The 20,595-nt window shown below is 45.5% G+C and overlaps 1 protein-coding gene across 1 annotated transcript in view; it reads right to left on the bottom strand.

The window, feature by feature from the left end:
• LCP1 (lymphocyte cytosolic protein 1) overlaps nt 1-20,595 on the bottom strand; it is a 53,249-nt gene that overhangs the window by 23,796 nt on the left and 8,858 nt on the right. The window contains exons 2-7 of the mRNA XM_040448465.1: nt 8,166-8,252; nt 7,417-7,580; nt 7,119-7,248; nt 6,144-6,276; nt 3,605-3,686; nt 1,573-1,738 (exon numbers count right to left, since the gene is read on the bottom strand). Of these exons, the coding sequence (XP_040304399.1) occupies nt 1,573-1,738; nt 3,605-3,686; nt 6,144-6,276; nt 7,119-7,248; nt 7,417-7,580; nt 8,166-8,229 (739 nt within the window). The 5' untranslated portion in view covers nt 8,230-8,252. The remainder of the gene's footprint in view (nt 1-1,572; nt 1,739-3,604; nt 3,687-6,143; nt 6,277-7,118; nt 7,249-7,416; nt 7,581-8,165; nt 8,253-20,595) is intronic.

Genomic DNA, 20,595 nt, shown 5'->3' with positions numbered 1-20,595 from the left:
CGAAGCTGTGCCTAGGAGCACCAGGGCAGGGACGCAGAAATAACCAAGACTACCGGCTCAGAACGCTCCTCTGGCTCCATCGGACCACGTTTCACAATATGCCAACAGTTTTGCTTTGAAGAGATCAATTTTATAATAATGGCAATTGTGGGGCGCCTGGGTGGCTCAGTCGGTTAAGTGTCCGACTTCGGCTCAGGTCACGATCTTGCGGTTTGTGAGTTCGAGCCCCGTGTCGGGCTCTGTGCTGACAGCTTGGAGCCTGGAGCCTGCTTCGGATTCTGTGTCTCCCTCTCTCTCTGCCCCTCCCCTGCTGATGCTGTGTGTGTGTGTGTGTGTGTGTGTGTGTGTGTGTGTGTGTGTCAAAAATAAGTAAACATTTAAAAAAATGTTTATAATAATGACAATTGTCCTCTCGCTATTCCCATAGGTGTTTTGTATTTCAAATGCTCGCTCGGATCATTACTAGCATCTCAAAAAGTGTAATCAACTCTTTCCTCTATTTTTCCCTGCTGAATAAATAGGTTTTGCTGGGCTAGAAGGTCTAAATGCAGTTGAGGTCATAATTTGCAAATCAATATTCTTTCTCGTGGGTTCTAAGTTTCCTATTTGCTTTTTCTACTCTATATCATGCTGAATATATTGGTTTAAAAATAGCAACCCAGGATTCTTCAAGGGTTATTGTGATTTGGAGATAGAAATTAGAAAGTATATATAACTAAAGATTAGAATCTGGCTACAGATTTCATATTCTTGGGATCTGTACCAGAAAACTAAAAGGTAACCCTGTTTTTTGTATGATTCTTATTTTTTTTATTCAATTTTGGGATCTCCTTTACTTCCAGGAGGATTATACTTCCCTATCCTTTTATTTTATGTTATGTTAATGTGAAATTTATCGTCAAATTGGTTTCCGTCAACACCCAGTGCTCATCCCAACAGGTGCCCTCCTCAATGCCCATCACCCCCTTTCCCCTCCCTCCCACCCCCCATCAATCCTCAGTTTATTCTTATCACAATCTGCTGCTTCTGTCTAAACAACGGGGCTGTGATTGTTTAAATGAGAGAGGGTGCCGAAGCAGACAGGCTAAGACTGACAGCTACAATATTCAGCTGAGAACTCTGAAACCCTCAATGCAATCCTCCACAGTCTTGGTTAAGAAATAGACCACGTTTCTCCTCATCTGGCGCTGTCACTGCAGTATATGAATGAGAATTGCTTCATAAAACACAAGTTAAAAGAAGTCGTCTATTTTGTTACAAAGTATTCTAAAGGCAAAGTGAACCCACAAAAGCTCTTGAGGTTGGATCCCAGACAGCCAGACTGAGCTCTAGGTTCTAAACAAGCATTATTATTAGCCTGTGGTCTTAAAAAGCTTTTGCTCTGTCCTTTTAAAAAGCCCCGTCAGTGTGGACAGAAACTGTTACATTAATGCAACAGATTCAATATAACCATAGTTTTCAAAAACTGGGGATTCTGGGCTTGAGTATTCCTGACATCTTCCTCCTACAGCCTCCCGCGCAGGCATTAATAAAAAGCCACGCCATTAATAACATCTGTGGCTTAGTTCATACCTTCATTTCTGCTGAGTTCGATGTCCGCAAACAACCCAATCTTGATGACCTGCCACAGAAGTCCCAGCACCAGGTAAGGCTTCCCCTCCTTCAAGTCCTCAGCCCCGATGTTAACCACGTGGCATCCAATGGCTGAGGCAGAATTCAGAGCCAGGTTCAGATTCTCCTGAGGGAGGAAAGTTGCACAAATTTCAGTTTTGACTTTGCAGATGGCAAAACGGTCGACAACAATGTTTTGCGTCTGGAAAGTTCACAGGTCTAGAGGCCTGGTCTTCACTAGATTTTAGCATCGAAAAAGAGCAGTAACACCTGAAAGAGGAAATCTGGTAACCCAGGCACTGGGCTTATAAGCGGTGTCTGTTCAATCAAACTGGCTCCCTGAGTTGAAGGCCCACCCTGGGCCGGAGGAAACTAAAGAGTGTTCCATTTTTCTATTTTGCCCTGTGATGGAGCCTACCCACTCAACATCCCCACTGGGCCAGACAGAGAGGGGTACCTTTGAGGGTGGTCATTGTCTTGTCACTGGCTATCATTAATAGCACAAGTGTTGATGTAAATCAAGGTCATAAAAGAGAGTAACAAAACAGCTTTTTGACTTTCAGATTGGGTATTAAGGGAATGAAAAAGATACAAATCAAATTCCTGGGAAAGAGAGAGTGGTGTTCACTAAGACAATTTACTGAGTAACCATAATATCTAGGGACCTTAAGTACACATACACCTACACACACTCACACACACATGCACACATACATATATAGACCACCCGTTCTTAGAACTAGCAACAGCACACGTGATGTATCTCAAACACGGTTGGAATAGAATCAATGACATTTTCAGTCTAGAATCTATATCCTCTTCTTGGGTACGCAAAGGAGAAGATTTTGAGGTAGGGATGTACAGAAGTCGTTTTTATGACAAACTAAAAACAAAACACAGGCTACCGGTGACTTGGAACTATTGCGGGGCGGGGGGGGGGGGAGGAAGTGGGGTTTTGCCTTGGTGGAGAGCTCAAATGATGAATAAAAACACCGTTTCTATTTATGGCCAAGATTAAAATTTAACCTCAAGGTTAAATTTAATAGTAAGCACGTTCATATACGGTTAATCATTGTTCTCGCTTTGGTTACCCCTCGCATGTTAAAAGTACACAGCGTTGCTTACGCCCAACAGCATAATATACTGTTCGTGATTTAAGTAGTGAGACACGGTTCCAGAACGAGAGAATCACAATAATGTTAAAACGCTGGGACAGGGGCGCCTGGGTGGCGCAGTCGGTTAAGCGTCCGACTTCAGCTCAGGTCACGATCTCGCGGTCCGTGAGTTCGAGCCCCGCGTCGGGCTCTGGGCTGATGGCTTGGAGCCTGGAGCCTGTTTCCGATGCTGTGTCTCCCTCTCTCTCTGCCCCTCCCCCGTTCGTGCTCTGTCTCTCTCTGTCCCAAAAATAAATAAACGTGGAAAAAAAAAAATTAAAAAAAAAAACAAAACAAAAAAAAAACGCTGGGACAGAACGTAGAAACGCGGCTTACTTACCCACTGGTTACTGTTCCAGTTAATTCACAAATTGAAGGCATAAAACCAGGTTATGTTTATCACACCAGTGGCCGTGGCCAATACCACCGGGAGGCTGCCAGAGCATTTCCTGTCTCTCAGCCCTTCAATTCTTAGAAAAGCTTATCTTTTCAGCTAAAATGCTGCATGTTTGGCATCAGCTCAAAGACAAACTGCTAGGGAAAGTCTGAGTCGAAACTTTAGCCAGTGTGAATTGTATTCATAATTGCCAAAGCAGACGACGCCCGGCCACTACTGCTTACGTCCCACCAATGGTCCCCCTCCCCGGCCCCCCTGCTCTGTTAATGAAAGACAAAAACAAAATGTCTTTCTCTGTCCCGCTAGTCATGGCAAATCACCAGCCGCAAAACCCGAGTTCTGGAATAATGGCCAAGCCCCCCAGAAAAGGCTGACTCTGCAGTTCCGGGGCTCACGCATCCCAAACACAATCCTATAGTTTGGTAACGGAGAGAAGACATACCTGAATGGTGAAGGGGGTGAGTTTCTTTTTGTTGATTGTTCTTTCATCAATCGTGTCTGGCACTGATAGGTTGATCATTTTACTGAGAAAGAAACAATTAAATTAAAGAAAGCTGGCTTCCAAATGACAGAGTCCAGTAATATTGAATTTGAATTCTAGCAATGTCAGAAGCAAATAGGACCATAATAGAATTCATGTGACCCAGCGTTTAGATATCAAATCAGTTATGCGATTTTGACTAGATTCACACTATCTATGGGAAAGGTTAATGTTCCTGAAATCATACTAATATACTGAGGCAGGCAATAAGGACCCCGCTTTATTCATGTACCTAACAAGCTGCAAAATCATCCTGGTTTCTTTAGCATATTAGGAAATTCTGGGTAGAAAGCCAAGGCAAATTCACCAGGAGTGCTTTACTTTCTCAGCTGTGAAAATTGTCCCCACTATATAAATGACCATCTATACACTTCTGAGCTCATGTAATGTCGAAATTTCTATCTGACACTTGGTGGAACTCTATACTTTTAACTAAGTGGATGATAACATGTTTTATACTCTGCTGTACCTGTTATACCCACTGTTGTATCAATGCTGGAGAAATTTCACCCAGTGAAGTGTCTAATATATTGATCAGACATCTGCAGTGAGCAGTTATTATTTATGAAAAACTGATTTGACTCATTTAGCATTCATTCAACAACTTCAGTGGAGCATAAAAAATACATTTCCTTAGGTCACCTCCACTTTATTTAAAGAAAGGAAGTTGAAAAAGCAAATCCAAAGGAACAACAACAAATTCAAAGAGTTGTAAACTTGACCCTGGCTATTTGTGTCTAATGAGAAATCAGCATTAACATTTTTTCCTAACAATTTTTATGCAACTGCCTTTTTTGGGGTGGCCTTTAAAGATGTATTTCCATAACTGTGTCGTGTGTGTGTGTGTGTGTGTGTGTTTCCATATATTTAAATAAAAGATACTTTACTGCTATTCAGGCAAAACCAACCCCTAAATTATTATTTGAAAAATCTGAAGCTGTTGGTGAACTAGAAGCCTTGGGAAATGGTAGGAGGGAGGGGTGGTTCAGAAAGTATAAGGTAACCTTGCTCTTGAAAAGCTTATGGGCCAATTATAGAGACAAAATATATCAATATGAAAGTTACCCAACAGTCCAAAAGAAGAACATTATGATGGCTCCCAAAGTACCATGAATATGTGCTTTAAGAGTCCAGTGAAGGGAGAGACCACCGGAGGACTGGAATAGACCAAAAACTATCATGGTAAATGGATTTCCATAGGAGGAGATGATGGGAAGGGCATTCTTTTTTTTTTTTTTTTTTAGAATATGTTTATTTTGAGGTAGAGTGTGTGTGAACAGCGAAGGGACAGAGAGAGACAAGGAGAGACAGACAGAATCCCAAGCCGGCTCTGCACTGTCAGCACAGAGCCCGACGTGGGGCTTGATCTCACGAACCATGAGATCGTGACCTAAGCCAAAACCACGAGTCAGATGCTTAACCAACTGAGCCACCAAGGCACCCCCATGGAAAGGCATTCTTAAAAAGGAGAATAAAAGGCAAAGCCAGTTACAGTTATGAGCAGGACGTGTACGGGGAAGAGTAAGTATGGTTGCTGATGTAGCCATTCCCGCAGCCATTCACTCAGTGTCCCACGCTGGGTCCCTGAGTCATGGGGGTCTTGGGAGGTAAAGCTAGCAGGAGACTGAGGGAAGATGATGGGGTGCTTTGTGGGCCAACCGAAGGAATTAGGATTTGCTCCTGCCTACATTTTTTACATCTTTTTTTTTTTGGCAATTGAAATTTTTAAAAATGAAATCTCATGGTGAACTCTAATAAATAAAATACCGAAAGCAGAATTGCTCTGCCCAGAGCAGGGAAGAGGGGGTTTTGAATCTTGCCCATCCATCCTTCCCTTCAACTCCTGAGCTCACCTGGGATTGGCTATTCCAAGCCCTTTCTTTCATTAATACCGTGTCTTACAATGGCATTAGAAGCTGCTAAAGCAAGAGCTACAGAAGTATTTCAAAGACACCATGAGGACCAATTGTTGTAGAGGCCTTCCGCAAACAGAATGCATTCCTCTTTTTCCAGGTGTCCTCAGCATTTGAAATGCATGTTGGTACGTACCACTCAAAAGTCTCTGCACAAGGACTGGCACTGGGTTGCTTCAATCATCACGCTGCTATTCTGAATCTAGGTACTTTCAGATGAAGCCAAGTGGCATATGTTCCAAAAGTAATTGCTTTTGACCTTGTATTATTGTATCTCTACCTGTGTTTGTTTGTCGGTATACTGTGCATCCCTCCCCTCCAACCAAGCAACAGCAGCTTTACGTGTCTCATTATAAGTTGCTTGTGAAATTAGTTTGCTTTCCGGGACCTGCCAAGTGCAAGTGCAGAAAGCATTTCAAGTCCCGCTGAGCGCCAAAGGACGCTGACCTAGGATAAAGACAATGAACTGCTGGAATTCCAGAAAATTCCAGGAAGGTCTTAGAAACCAAGAAGGAAGCGTTATTTACCAAAGGACAATGCCATCTCCCACGGCACTGAAGAGATCATTTGTGTTTGGATTCATTGGGATAACATGTCGACAGTCGGGGTCATTTTCCAGGGCTTTGTTTATCCAGTTGACAAAGGCAAACTTCTCTTCCTCTGCAAGTAAATGATAAAAATAGCTTATTTGCAAAGTGAAAATCTGACATAAAATTATGTACATGGATCTCAGATTGCCATGCCCAGGAGAGCCAGTGAGTTGCTATCTGGTCCCTTATCCTATCATCTTACGTTTATTGACACTGAAAAATCTCAGTGACTTGAGGACCAGGCACAGGACCTCTATTCACTCCAAGTCATAAAACATATGGCAAGCAGATTTAATAATATCTAATTATTATATATTAGATATAATAGATATATAATATGTAACTATATTTGTAAATGTTAGAGATATATTTTATTTATATTTAGATACAATTTTTTTTTAAATTTTTTTTCAACGTTTTTTATTTATTTTTGGGACAGAGAGAGACAGAGCATGAACGGGGGAGGGGCAGAGAGAGAGGGAGACACAGAATCGGAAACAGGCGCCGGGCTCCGAGCCGTCAGCCCAGAGCCCGACGCGGGGCTCGAACTCCCGGAGCGCGAGATCGTGACCTGGCTGAAGTCGGACGCCCAACCGACTGCGCCACCCAGGCGCCCCATTCAATGTATTTTTTAAATGCTGTTGAGATGACTTGGTATCGGACTCTACCTAGAACTAGGATTGCTCCTCCTCCATCATGTCCCTGGAATTAGCTCGCCAACCACAGGGAAACAGGCAGTAGTCAATACACTCGCGTTGGCTTCTGTGTCGGTTTGCACCCCTTAGGTTTAACACCGAGTTTAGAATGTGGAGCCCCAGAAGGCACGGATCCTTTCCATATGGCTCCCTCTCCCGCTACCCCCCAGTCTCTCCTCGTGCCAGCACCCTCCCCACTTCCGCCGGGACAGCGCACCAGAATACGAGTGCTGGGTGCCGACGCTGGACTGCTCCGAAGTACCACCGATCGCACAGATGCCTTCCTTCTTATTGATCGCCTTCCTAAAGGTCTTGGCAACCTCTGTGCTTTTCAGGCCGTGGAAAACCTGCAAAAATGGAGTGTATCTTTAGAAACCCAATCTGTGATCAAGAGAATCCCAAAGGGAAGAATATGTAACAGTGAGGCGGGGAGGGTGGGAATCCGTTTCTGGATATTTCTCAGGTTGAGGCTCCAAGCTTCAAACGCATCTCCGTGCGTCCTGCCTCATACCCACCTTGATAAACTCGTCAAAGCTGATCCTCCCATCCTGGTCCAGATCACCTGTAGCCATCAGGTTTTCTGTAATTTCTCTCACTTTGTACCCAGGCAGAGGCAGGCAAGCAGCCTTGAACAAATCATTCAACTCATTGCAGCTGATGTACCCATTGCCATCGGTGTCTGCAAGGCAAGAGAGGACTTGAAGTTTCAGGGCAGTTCAGGAAACAGGATAAAGAGGTGGGGGAAGGCGAGACGGGAGGTGAGTGGGCTGGAGGGGCAATCATTCGGGGGTCGCAGCCTGACCCCACGCGAGAGGCAGAGTCTCGCAAGAGGCCTGTTTCTACCGGGGAGGGGCATTAGCGTCACTTCCAACATCCACGCGTCATAACGTCACAGCAGAGGTTCTGACAACAGAATCTGAAGAGACTTTTACGGAAAGAGACGGGAAAATACATCACAAGCTTAGAGATACAAAGCCAGAGTATGGAACAGCAGAAAAACCAAGGAAACCAAGGAAATCAGACCAGATAAGAATATGAGAAAAGCGGCAGGCGTGAGAGGGTCCATATTCCATGTTTTGATAGAGAAAGAAGCCATCTTCCTAAAGCAGATGTTTCAAAATTAAGTTCCCTCAGCTCCTCTAACCAATACCGCTGTATTCCTTTCACTTCCGCTATTTGGCTCATGTTACCGATTCACTGAATCTGTCCTGAAGCTACTCAGCAAAGAGGAGAATCATGTGACTTGAGCGGCAGGCCTGCTCACCAACTTTGGCAAAAGCTTCTCTGAGCTCCATCATTTCTTCATCGGACACTGATCCTCTGGCCATTGTTATTGCTTTCGGCAACAGATCTGAGGAAGGAGAAGAACATAAGGAATGACTTCCGTGCGTCTTAACTCTTAAAGTACCACAGTAAGCAGCAATTTCCATTTATCAAATGAAGACAATATCCCTCCGTATCCCTCACGATTTATACATATCTTCCCCATATGTAAGAAATGACCTCATTCTTAACCGTCCACGTGGCCTCCAATTGGCCCTCACCACTCCCTCCTCTCCCTGGGTCTACAGACTGTTCCACATCAGGAGCCGGAGCTGATTCCCTCCCCTTGAACCTGGGCTGACCCTGTGTCTGCTTTGACCATTGAGCCATGTCTGGGACTGGAACCTTTTGGCTCCTTCCTTTGGGAATGCTCAGTCTCAGGATATTCCCTCTTGGAAACCAAGTGCCATGCTCTGAGATGTCCAACCCGCATGAAGAAGCCAACGAAGGACCGGGTACTCTGCTCACCTGTCCCTGCTGGGCTCCCAGCTGACAGCTACCCTCAACCGCCAGGCACCAGAAATTCTACACGCGGATCTTTTACAATTACACACGGAGTAGGCTACTTTGGACATTCCAGCTAATTTGAGACCCTAGATGTCCACGGTCCCCCGTCAAATCACACAAAACAGAAAAACCACCCAGCTGTGCCCAATGAACAGGATCGAGAGATACGGTAAAATGGCTGTTGTGGTAAATCACTAAGTCTTGGAGTCGTGTGCTGCATGGAAATATACAACTATAACACTTAACTTTTACATAAATGCCTTTTTTAGAGATGATGTCATGTTCACATTTACAATTGGTATGTTTGGCCAAGCCAACAGGTAACTTTTATAACTTCAAAGGGAGTTTTCAAAGTTCTCTCAATATTGAGGGAAAGGGGAAGGGAACCTGACCCTCTAATAATTCATATGTGGGAATCTCAGGGACTTTCTAGGTGTTCTTGTTTTCGGAAAGGCTAGTCTTGCTGGGAAACTTAAATGCCAGTGCTGGAGTTAATTTCCCCTTCCCTGTGCTTTATTGCTGCCCTCTAGTGGGTAGAAAGAGAATGAAACTGAAAACGGATTATATTCTCCACGCCCCTAGCTCATCCACACCAGAATCTTTCAAATTGCAGTTCCACTAAAGCTTGCTGCATTTCCTGCTGGTGAAGGGATAAGCAGGGTGGGAGTGCGGATGATGGGGTATTTTTACATGTAATTATAATTTGAGCATTTCAGTGAAGTTACTGATGTTTTGCAAATATGTTACATCTGTGAAATGCCTGGGTGGCTCAGTCAGTTAAGCGTCTGACTCTTGATTTCAGCTCAGGTCATGATCTCATGGTTCATGGGACTGAGCCCCACATCCAGCTCTGCTGCGGACAGGGTGGAGCCTGCTTGCGATTCTCTGTCTCCCTCTCTCCCTGCCCCTGCCCTGCTCTCTCTCTCTCTCTCTCTCTCTCTCTCAAAAATAAACAAACATTTAAAAAACATATTTCACATTTGTTACAGGATATTACTTTAAATGAATTTCCTTTTCTATGTTTTCACAGCATTTTATAGTGCTATACTTGTTCTCGGTGCCAACCAATCAACAACCACATAAAAAGGGAAGCAAGCTTAACACTTAGATCTATAGTTCAAAAATGCGTTACGCTCAATTTGGCTTATCCACCAACTTACTCTTTTGTTATGTACACATATTGGTGGCGTCAAACTTTGGTTTCCCCCCAAATCCTTTGTTAACAGAAGCTTTACATGTAGGTTGAAACAAACAAGACAAAATAACAACTCTGAGAGGCGTTGGCTGAAGAAACTCAAATGCTCCCCTGTGTCTACTCTCCCATTTCCTGTGAGTTTATGTACCAGTAGGAACTCCAGGGAGCATGATTTGAAAGTCAAAGGCTTAGAGGTGCCTGGGTGGCTCAGTCGGTCAATCATCTGACTGAGGCTCAGGTCATGATCTCCAGGTCTGTGAGTTCAAGCCCCACGTTGGGCTCTGGGCTGACAACTCAGGGCCTGGAGCCTGCTTCAGATTTGTGTCTCCCTCTCTCTCTGTCCCTCCCTTGATTATGCACACGCTCTCTCGCTCTCTCTCTCTTAAAAATAAACATTAAAGGGGCGCCTGGGTGGCGCAGTCGGTTAAGCGTCCGACTTCAGCCAGGTCACGATCTCGCGGTCCGGGAGTTCGAGCCCCGCGTCAGGCTCTGGGCTGACGGCTCAGAGCCTGGAGCCTGTTTCCGATTCTGTGTCTCCCTCTCTCTCTGCCCCTCCCCCGTTCATGCTCTGTCTCCCTCTGTCCCAAAAATAAATAAAAGTTGAAAAAAAAAATTAAAAAAAAAATAAACATTAAAAAAAGAAAGTCAGAGAATTAGATACGGTTGCTATTTCAATTCCTCTAAGAATATGTTTTATTATCAATAATAATTTTATTAGTAACCTCATGTATCTAAAAAAGGCTCACTGTGTTCTCTGAAGGAAGGTAAAACTGCACAGAACTTAACTGTATAAGCAAATATTTACACAGCACAATAACCCTCAGGGACAGGCAACGGCTATCTGACTTTCTTGCCTTCCTCCTCTCCTTTCCTTTTTTTCTCTGCCTCTCTCTGTCTCCCTCCCTTTTTTTAAAAATTTTTTTCTTCCTTTCCTTCCATCCGCTCATCCTCCCTTCCTCCCATCCTTCCTTCCTTCTTCCTCCCTCACCACGCCTTGTTCCAAAAACAATCTGCGCCAGCTTACAAAGTTACACCCAAGCGTCAGAATGAAATGAATGAAATCATGTAATTGTTAAGGAGGAGAGCCACGCCTAGGTAAGACAAGATAATGGCAGGGGGGCTTTAATCCTTCAAGTCCACAGTTAAGACTTCGTACTTTGCTAGAAGCAGGCTGAAAATCTAGTTCCAAGTTCTCTAGAAGCGAATGGAAAAAGGGAAATGTCATCAGCTACATACTTCACTCCATCTCTAAGAGCCAAACAAACCAATGTTTTTTTAGGACCACAGAACTGAGGTCTCATAGCAATACCTTCACCCAGGAGAGGACACTTGTGAGGTGCAGTAAACACTAGGTTCGTGTTTATTATAATGTCCCTCAATGAAATCTGATGGCATAAATATAGAAATATATTCCCATTTTGTAGAACAGGAAACAGAAGCTCAGAGAAGTTAGGACACATACCTCAGATCACACAGCCAGGGAGAGGAGCAGCCAGGATTCCAATTCTCAGTCTTTTCCCTCATGCTGTCTACTCAGGTTCAATGCCTCCACACTTATGCTAGACATTCAGTTTGTCCACCCATATGCTCACTCAGCAATTATTAACCATCTAATATGTATACTCCATGGGAGATTTTAAAAAATTCGTAACACAGAGAGCCTATCTAGGTATTCTAGCTTAGGAAGATTTTGCTTTCACGTGTGAGGGAAGCAAAGCTTCTGTGCTAAGAAATTCGTACATAACTTTGTACCCTTTTCTAAATCCTTGTGAGTAATTTGGCCTAGATTTCCTTTATGCCTTTACAAATATTCCATATACACATCAGGAGAAGGTTCTCCATCACATTTCCACAAGATCCTTTTTTTTTTTTTTTAATGTTTTTATTTATTTCTGAGACAGAGAGAGACAGAGCATGAGCAGGGGAGGGGCAGAGAGAGAGGGAGACACAGAATCGGAAGCAGGCTTCAGGCTCTGGGCTGTCAGCACACAGCCCGACGCTGGGCTCGAACTCACGTACCATGAGATCATGACCTGAGCTGAAGTCAGACACTCAACCGACTGAGCCACCCAGGCGCCCCTCCACAAGATCTTTGATAAAATCCAAGGGGCTTTAGACCTAGAGGTGGCTGGCCTTTCTTGTTCTTAGGTGTCTTAATTCACACTTCCTGGTTCATGGATGCTCATGGGGTTATGAGATAAATTCATTCATTTACCAATATTTTCTAAATGCCTGCTACAAGCCAGGTGCTGTTCTCATTTCAGGTGAGGCATGTCTACACTGCCCCAGTTACCCGAAAAGCAGGGAACAATGTTAAAGGTAGAAGCTTGAACGGGATCTCTGAGTCTGACCTTAACCCCATCCTTTGACATAAGCGTTTCAGACCGTCGAGCACTGTAAGGGGCTAGGGAGAAACACAAGTGAAGGCAAAAATGAGACTGCGTCTTAAGGGTCAAGAGCAGGGCCAAAGAAGCAACAAAAGAGTCACGGTATCAGGTAAGAAAGAAAATCTCAAGACCACGGTGCAATGGAAAAGCTGCGAAAATGGATGGCATGGCCCGTTCAAATTAAAGACCGAGAAGGGGTGGGAGACGCGTTATTTTAAAACCATGTGGTTTTTAAGCACCATTGCAAGTAGGTCAAGATGAAAAACCTGGGCATCTGGAGAACTGTGTTTTTTCAAAGAGATTTATAAACGGGGAAGATCAACTTAGAGAAGCCGTAGAGTGAGACAGCCCTCACATTTTAAGGTTCCCAAATCCCCGAGTGGTTTGCGAGCCAGAGGAAAATTCCTTTAAAAGGTGCATTGGAGGGGCGCCTGGGTGGCGCAGTCGGTTAAGCGCCCGACTTCAGCCAGGTCACGATCTCGCGCTCCGGGAGTTCGAGCCCCGCGTCGGGCTCCGGGCTGATGGCTCGGAGCCTGGAGCCTGCTTCCGATTCTGTGTCTCCCTCTCTCTCTGCCCCTCCCCCGTTCATGCTCTGTCTCCCTCTGTCCCAAAAATAAATAAAAAATGTTGAAAAAAAAATTTAAAAAAAAAAACAAAAGGTGCATTGGAGAAGCAACAGTCAACAGCCTGAGTTACTATGATGCTGCCTTGTGGGGGGGCCCCAACACAAATACACACCTGGAGAGGGTCTCTTGTTCTGCCAAAATGGGCAGTAAGTCTTGGAGACACAAGCCAACTCGTAGAGGCAGGAGGAACTTAAGGAATAATTTATCACAACTCCTTCGTTCTCGAGATCAGAACACTAGAGTTTCAGTGAGATTAAAGGCCATGTCTCTGTCCAAGTTCTAGAGTTCTGAATGTAGTTGCTGGTGAGCAGAGCGGGAGAAGGATGAAGGGACCATCAATAGGGCCTATTAAGGTCCACAGCTGAGAGGAGACCCTTTAACTAATTGAACTGAACGTGCAAATGGCACCATGTTCACAAAGCAGAGGAGCGGGAAGAGGAGGTCATTAACACCATGCAGATCAGACCTTTTCTAAGAAGGGTACCGCTGGGGTTAGAATCAAATCTGAGGTGCTTTACACAGTCCATTGATGCGTTTGCCTGGAAAAAAATGTACCCACTTCGTGCCCACTTGAAGGCACGGGTGGTATTAACGTTAGTCAGATTCATAAGGATAGTAAGTTAGGGTTTCAGTTTGCAAATTGCTGGCCCCACGCCGGCCACAGTCCCCAGAGAGGTCGCTGCAGCCATGGGATGTACTGAGGCATTTAGAGCCTGAAACAAGGGTTTGAGGAAAACACGTTCCTTCCAGTTTCCACTCTACTGCTCCTGCGTTAAGCGGGGCCCCCCTTTCGTTGTTTCCAGTTTTATTGGGAAATACTTGACATAACATCACTGTGTGAGTTTCAGGTGCACAGCATGACGGTTTGATTGACATGTGATCAGAATAGGTTCAGCTAACACCCATTTTCTCATCCAGACGCAACAAAAAGCAAAGAAAGAGGAAAGAACACAGGGGGAAATTTTTTCTCCTTGGGAGGACAACTCTTAGGATTTACTGGCAACGATTCTCCTATATACCACACAGAAGGGCTAACTGCAGCCACAGGGTCGTATATCACATCCCTAGGACTTACTGATCTTCCAGCTGGAAGTTTGTATCTTTTGACCACCTTCCTTCAATTCCTCCTCCCCCACCACCTGCCTCTGGTAACCACAAGTCTGATCTCTTCTTCCATAAGCTTAGTTCTAGTTGTATGTATGTATGTATGTATGTATGTATGTATGTATTTTAAGATTCCACAAAAAGTGAGATCAGGCAGCATTTACCTTTCGCTGTCTGACCTCTTTCACTTAGCATCATGCCTTCAAGGTCCATCCACATTGTCACAAATGGTAGGATTTCCTCCTTTCTATGGCTGAATGATATTCCACTGTATATACATCACAACTTCTTTCTCCCTTATTAATGACGGCATCATCTAACTATGCCCTCCCAGGAACCATTTTAAGGTATCTCGCAAATCAGGGGTGAATTATGGAATCCTGTTTTAGAATCACTGCCCAGATCATAAATCTAAGAGTACAGACTCCCACCGTTCATCTAAGTCACATCCGGCTGCCAGTTTTTCTGTGAGCACTTAAATGTATTAAATCAATAGCTCTAAAATTCCAAGACGTTTGGCCAAAGAAAGTACCGGTTGTTCACTTTTATAAGATTATTTCCAAAGTCCTAAGAACGCCAAATAACCCCCAAGTTGCAGAAGCCACAAAACCTGCTCATTTCTTTAGGTCAATGAGTTTTGAGTCTCTGCTTAGAGGAGGCTGGTATTTCCCAGATCAGCAGTGAAAGAGAACTTCTGATAATGACTACTTAAGAATAAAAGCACCTAAACTCAAGTTCCCTAAAGTCTGAATACAGAAACTATTTGTGGGAGGTTGCTATAGGACACAGTGCTGTACGATTTACAGAAAGAAATACAGTACATTCTCTAAAATAAATGCAATCATGGAAGATGAATTTTCTCTGAGGGGTTTCCTAACTGGTCATGAAAAGCAGCAGAAGGGATAAGGAAAGGTGACTGGCCTAGAGTGAGATGCCCGTGGGCTGCATTTACTTCTGAGAGGTGGCAATGGTGTGCTGGTCAGTATTTCGGTTTGATATACTGATGCCCAGTTATATAACTGCCAGGATCAGGGAGGCATCTGTGACCCGGCATCACATTGCCAAGGGACTCTTTTTGAATGTGTCCTACTTTTCCTGCAACTTGACACAGTGGGTAAAATAAAACTGGAAACTCAGGACCCAGATTCCTAGCTTTGCCTCAATGATTTCAGGACAGCGCCAGGAGAAAGCTGTACAAATTCCGAATACGTGAATGAACAGTTAATAATCCAAAACAACGCGTAATCGAGAACGTCACTCATGTTGCAATCTTTAGTGCTAGACTACGCTCACCGAAGAGGAACATAAAACACCTAAGACTCTGAAGCAAAATAACATACCCATACGTTTTTAAGAAGCCATCATGATAAGCTTCTACGAGACAAAGAAGCAGCTCTGCTTCACACAACTCTGTCCCCTTCATGTTACAAAGTAGGGGATGTAACCACCAGTAATTTACTGTAAGTTCTCAGGAACATTTTCAGGACGTTCCAAAGCTTAACGTAAAGGATGATTCTGAAAATGTAGTTTAACAATGACTTTGTTTTTCAGAAGCCAAATAATTATAAACAGCCTCAAATACAGAGGACCATTTAGAGGAACTCTTACGAATTCTTTTTGTCAAGTCAAAATCTCCTTTAGATCGTCTTTTTTTCCTCTCTCTCTCTCTCTCTCTCTCTCTCTCTCTCTCCCTGCAGATATACTGATTTGCCCAAGGGCCGTCCCAGAGCACAGAACTGGGATCTCTACCACCTCTGCCCCCACGGTGCAGGAGTGGGTCAGGGGCACCGACCCGGTGGCTCTCTTCTCTAGCTCTCTCTCTCGGGTGGCCCGTGAACTCTCAAGGGAAGCTGGCAGGCCAGGTCACTCTAACCCTGGTGAACGTGATGTTCTGGGGGCCTTTGTCGTCTGATCACAGTTGAGGGGCTTTGGAAGCTGTATATAACACAGCACACAGAGCGCGGCTTAGTTACCAACCAAGGAGTGCCCATCTCCCCACTTCCCCATGCTGCCTTGCTTCTCCCCGCTTCCTTCCTCCCCCAACACCCCGCCCCCACACTGCCTTGCTTCTCTACCGAGCTGCTCGCTGCTCACGGCCACGAAGGGTATGACACAGTGGGTGCCCGGGTGGCTAGGTGGTTAAACTTCTGACTCCTGATTTTGGCTCCGGTCATGATCTCATGGTTCATGGGATCAAGCCCCGCATGGGGCTCTGCGCTGATGGGGGGATTCTCTCTGCCCCTCCCTGCTTGTATTCTCTCAAAAAGAAAGAAAAGAAAAGAAAAGAAAAGAAAAGAAAAGAAAAGAAAAGAAAAGAAAAAAGAAAAGAAAAGAAAAGAGAAGAGAAGAGAAGGAAGGATGTGACACAGAACAAAACTCTTGCAAGCAAAGGGGATGCTCTAAGCTGGGGCTGGGGAGGCCCTCATTGGCTTGTCATCCCTCCCCTTCCCCAGGGTATATATAGACAGTGACTCTCCTGGTGTTAACATCTTGAAAATCCCTTCATTCCACATTCTACCACAAGGACTTTAAGATCCAGACCCTTCCTTACTGAAAGTTCAGGGTATCCTTGCGTTTTGTTTTTCAAAAAGCTGAATATTATTTTGGACTGATAGATCACCCACTCTTCAGTTCAGTTACCTCAATATCAGACATCATTCATTCCTCGTTTGTTCATTTGTCCATACTTTCTCCTCACCTACTAGTCTGTGTGCAAAGCACTGCTCTGCTTGCTGGGCTATAAGCGAGGGGGTCACAAAGCCTCGGGCTCTATGAAGCCCACAGTTACATGTCAGGTTTCAAATGTGACACAGAGACTATGGCTCACTTCTTGCAAAATGGTGAAATACGATGAGAAAAGCTCTGAAGATGAAAAATGGGCAAGTGAAACAGAACTGCAAGGGGGGAAAAGAAGATAAGAGGAAGAAATTAACACAGAAACTTACCAAAACATACAAAGAGCAAACACCTTCACCAGCCATAAACTGAAGAGACCCAGATAATTTACACACTTGTACATCTCCAAGGAAACCACAACCAAAAACCTGGCAGAGACGGGAAGGAAATGTGGAGCTTGGGCTTGGGAGACCTAGGTTACTGCCCGTCCGTGTGATATCAGGCTCTGTTTGGCCTCCCTGGGCCTCCGTTTCCTCATCTGTAAGTTGAGAAATGGAATCCCTTCCGTGTGAAAAGTTCCCAAAGTCTACTCTCTGGCTGGTAAGCGTCTGCACCAGTTAGGGCCCTGAGAAGGTGTGCTTCAAAGGAGCCTAGAAATAGGGGCAGGGGTGATCAGGAGCTGGGGCTATCACCCTGGTGGGTCCCACTCTGCCCCTCCCGGCTCCTGCTCTTACCTCAGCGGCAGGGAGAGCTCTGGCCTCGTGCATTGCCCTCACTGAGCAAGGCAGATGCCCACTGCTCGGCCGCTCAGCGCAGAGCAGGGCAGTTGGCGAGCTGCACGTGGGATATCCTTTCTGACATGCCACCGTGTACAGCTCAAGGCACGCCGATCCAGTTCCCTCCCAGTTTCTAGGCAAGACGGTAGGCAAACTGTCCCAGAAAGAGAGCCATCTACTATGTTCTTAAAAATATCCGAATCAGGAAACCCTACAACCTCTCCGATGTCTCAAATCGCTACCCTGTAACCTAAATCTTTTCTGATACGATGAAAGCTTTCTCTCTCTCTCTCTCTCTCTCTCTCTCTCTCTCTCTCTCTGGCTATTCTCAGGGGGGAATTAGAGAAGCTGCTCAATTCATAAAGATTCTGTCACCTGCCTTTAACGACTGCCACCAGGCCTTTCAAAACAATTCTTTTAACCTGCTTCTGGGGGCTTGTCGTCCAAGTCTTTAACAGTTTTCTTTGCTACGGTCTGGGTCCAAGCCCACTTTCTTAAGTGACAGAAGGATAACAGAGACACGGAAGGTGACGGTGAAGGGACCGCAGAGATGACCAATCTGGCCATGTTCCTCCTGCCGCAGAGGAGAGAAATGACACCCAAGTTAAAGGATGCTCCCTGGCCCCACCCTGCCAGCCACCAGCGGGTCTCTGCCTAGGGTGGCACAGCCCGGGGCTGGGCCTCCAAGCTGTCTTATAAACCCTGCTGGCCACTGTGATGCCTGGCGGTGGGGTCTCCAGATAACTACGTGCCTGACTCTGAGAGGACAGGAAAGGAACTGTGGAGACAGCAGTGGCCGAAAGGAGGGTAAAACCGGCCAGGATGCTCTAAGCCAGTGAACCAGGAGCACAGAGGAAATAGCAAGGAAAGGGTGCTGGGGTTCACCTGGATGTAATCTGCATATCATCATCTGGACTATGAAAACCCTCTGGGGACTCTAAATATCTGCTACTAAACAAATGTATACATCTGTGCATGTCTTGATTTCCTCATTTTGAGAGAGTCAGAGATGGCGTGAGCGGGGCAGGGGCAGAGACAGAGGAAAAGAGAGGGAAAATCCCAAGCAGGCTCCACGCTGCCAGTGCAGAGTCCGACAGGCGGCTCCATCCCACGAACCGGGAGATCGTGACCTGAGCCGAAACCAAGAGTCGAACGCTTAACTGACTGAGCCACCCGGGTGCCCCCACATTTCCTCTTTCGGTAAATATCTGCCGAATACCTACTATATGCCAGGTCCTGGGCTAGATGCTGGCAACACAAAGGTAAGATGTGGCCGTGGCCTGGTTCGTAGGGAAGAGAGACACCAGTCACTAGAATACAGGGGGCAATCTAGAGCCAGAGGAAGTGGGGAGATGGCTCTCTCCCGGAGAGCCAGGCACGGCCCCACAGGAAGTGACAGGTGACCTGGGATTCCACAGAGGAGAAAATGCTTAGAGTTCAGTCAGTCTTTTTGCTTATTCATGCCGGATGATTAATCCATATTCTCTCCAGAGAATATGCTCTCCATTTTTGTTAGAGTCCAAGAAAACAATGGCTAAAAGACAAATGAGAAGGCCAGGTAACGTTTACGGAGTGCTTCTTCAACGCTAAGTGTTTTATATGCATTTACCTTGAGCCACAGTCCTGGGGAACACTGTTATGATTTGCTCTTCAGAGACGAGGGAACTGAGATTTTAATAACTGGCCCAGGGTTACCTTGCTGTGAACTAGGGAAGCCTCATGCTGGCACAGAGCCTGGGGGTCGGTTGAGGCACCCTACACCCCACTACAGGCCAACACGATGTAGGTCTTCCTGGAGGCAGCTTTCCTCGTGTCTGGGGTCACTGGATTTCTATACCTTAAGGTTCTCTGCTCTCCTTCGGGGTTACTCAGCTCTGACCTCGAGTTCACTGGGGATACACACGCTTGGTAAGGTTTTACCTATGGCTAAAACCTTCCGGGGCTCTTTGGAGAAGTTCCCTTCAGTTCCTCAACATCTTCAGGGGAGAGTTAGGAGCAAGAACACCGCCAGGGTGACCATGCCCATTCCTGCCTGTGCCTCCTGTCTCTGGGGGACAAGGGGTGCTCTTCCTTAGTAGCTCCACACCTATCATCCCATCACATTGAATAAAGCCCTGGCCTTCTTCTAGGGCTGGAGATGCAACGATGAATAGCAAAGAATCCTTGCTCTTGAAGGACACACAATCCTGTGAAGGGAAGTGCCGACTGCCCCTTAGAGGCCACGCTGACCTTCACGTTCTAACTGTGTTATTATCACGGCGCTGTGGGAGCAGAGAGGGAGAAGCACTTAACTCTGCCCCAGAGGAGAAGGGAGACGTCTCCAAAGAAGGCAATATTAACTTTCCTTGAGCTACATCTCAAAGAACCAGTTGGAATTTTCCAAAAAGACAAAGTGGAGAGCGGCACTCCATTTCTCCACACCATGGTCCCCATTATCTACAGGGGCTATGTTCCAAGACCCGCAGCGGATGCCTGCGACCACGGGTAGTACCAAATCTAATAAATACTATGTTTTCCCTTATACATACACAACTATGACAAAGTACAATTTATAAATTAGGCACAGCAAGAAACTAACGATAATTAATGAAACAGAACAATTCTCACAATATTCTGCAATAAGAGTTATGTGAATGTGGTCTCACTCTCAAAATATTTTTTTGTACTGTACTCACCCTTCTTGTGATGATGTGAGATGATAAAATGCCTACGTGGTGACACGAGGTGAGGTGAATGATGTAGGTGGTGGGACGTAGCATTGGGCTACTGTTGACCTTTTACCTTCTGATAAAATGTCAGGAGGAGGATATTTTGCTTCCGGACTGCGGTTGACCGCGGGTAACTGAAACCATGGGTAACTGAAACCGTGGAAAGCGAAGCCGTGGATAAGAGGGGGACTACTGTATAGGAGAAAATAGCCCTGCAAAGGGAGGAGTCAAGCAAGAGAAGGTCACCAAGGAAGCCGTTGGGGGTTTAGTATGACTGGCCCAGGAGGCAGCCCCTAGAAGAGTTTGGGGAAGTGCCAATGTGGTTGCCTTCCTCACCAGCTCTTGTTTCCAGAAGAAAAAGTTTGGTGATCTAGGCTCTCCCTGCTATCTTCCGCTACAATGCTGAAGGCATCCCCTTTAGGTCATACAAATACTCCGCAGCTTCCTAATGC

This window comes from Herpailurus yagouaroundi, unplaced genomic scaffold (assembly GCF_014898765.1).
Source record: "Herpailurus yagouaroundi ecotype Mexico unplaced genomic scaffold, PumYag 197, whole genome shotgun sequence".
Lineage (NCBI taxonomy): Eukaryota > Metazoa > Chordata > Mammalia > Carnivora > Felidae > Herpailurus > Herpailurus yagouaroundi.
This window is presented reverse-complemented; position numbering and strand designations above follow the sequence as displayed.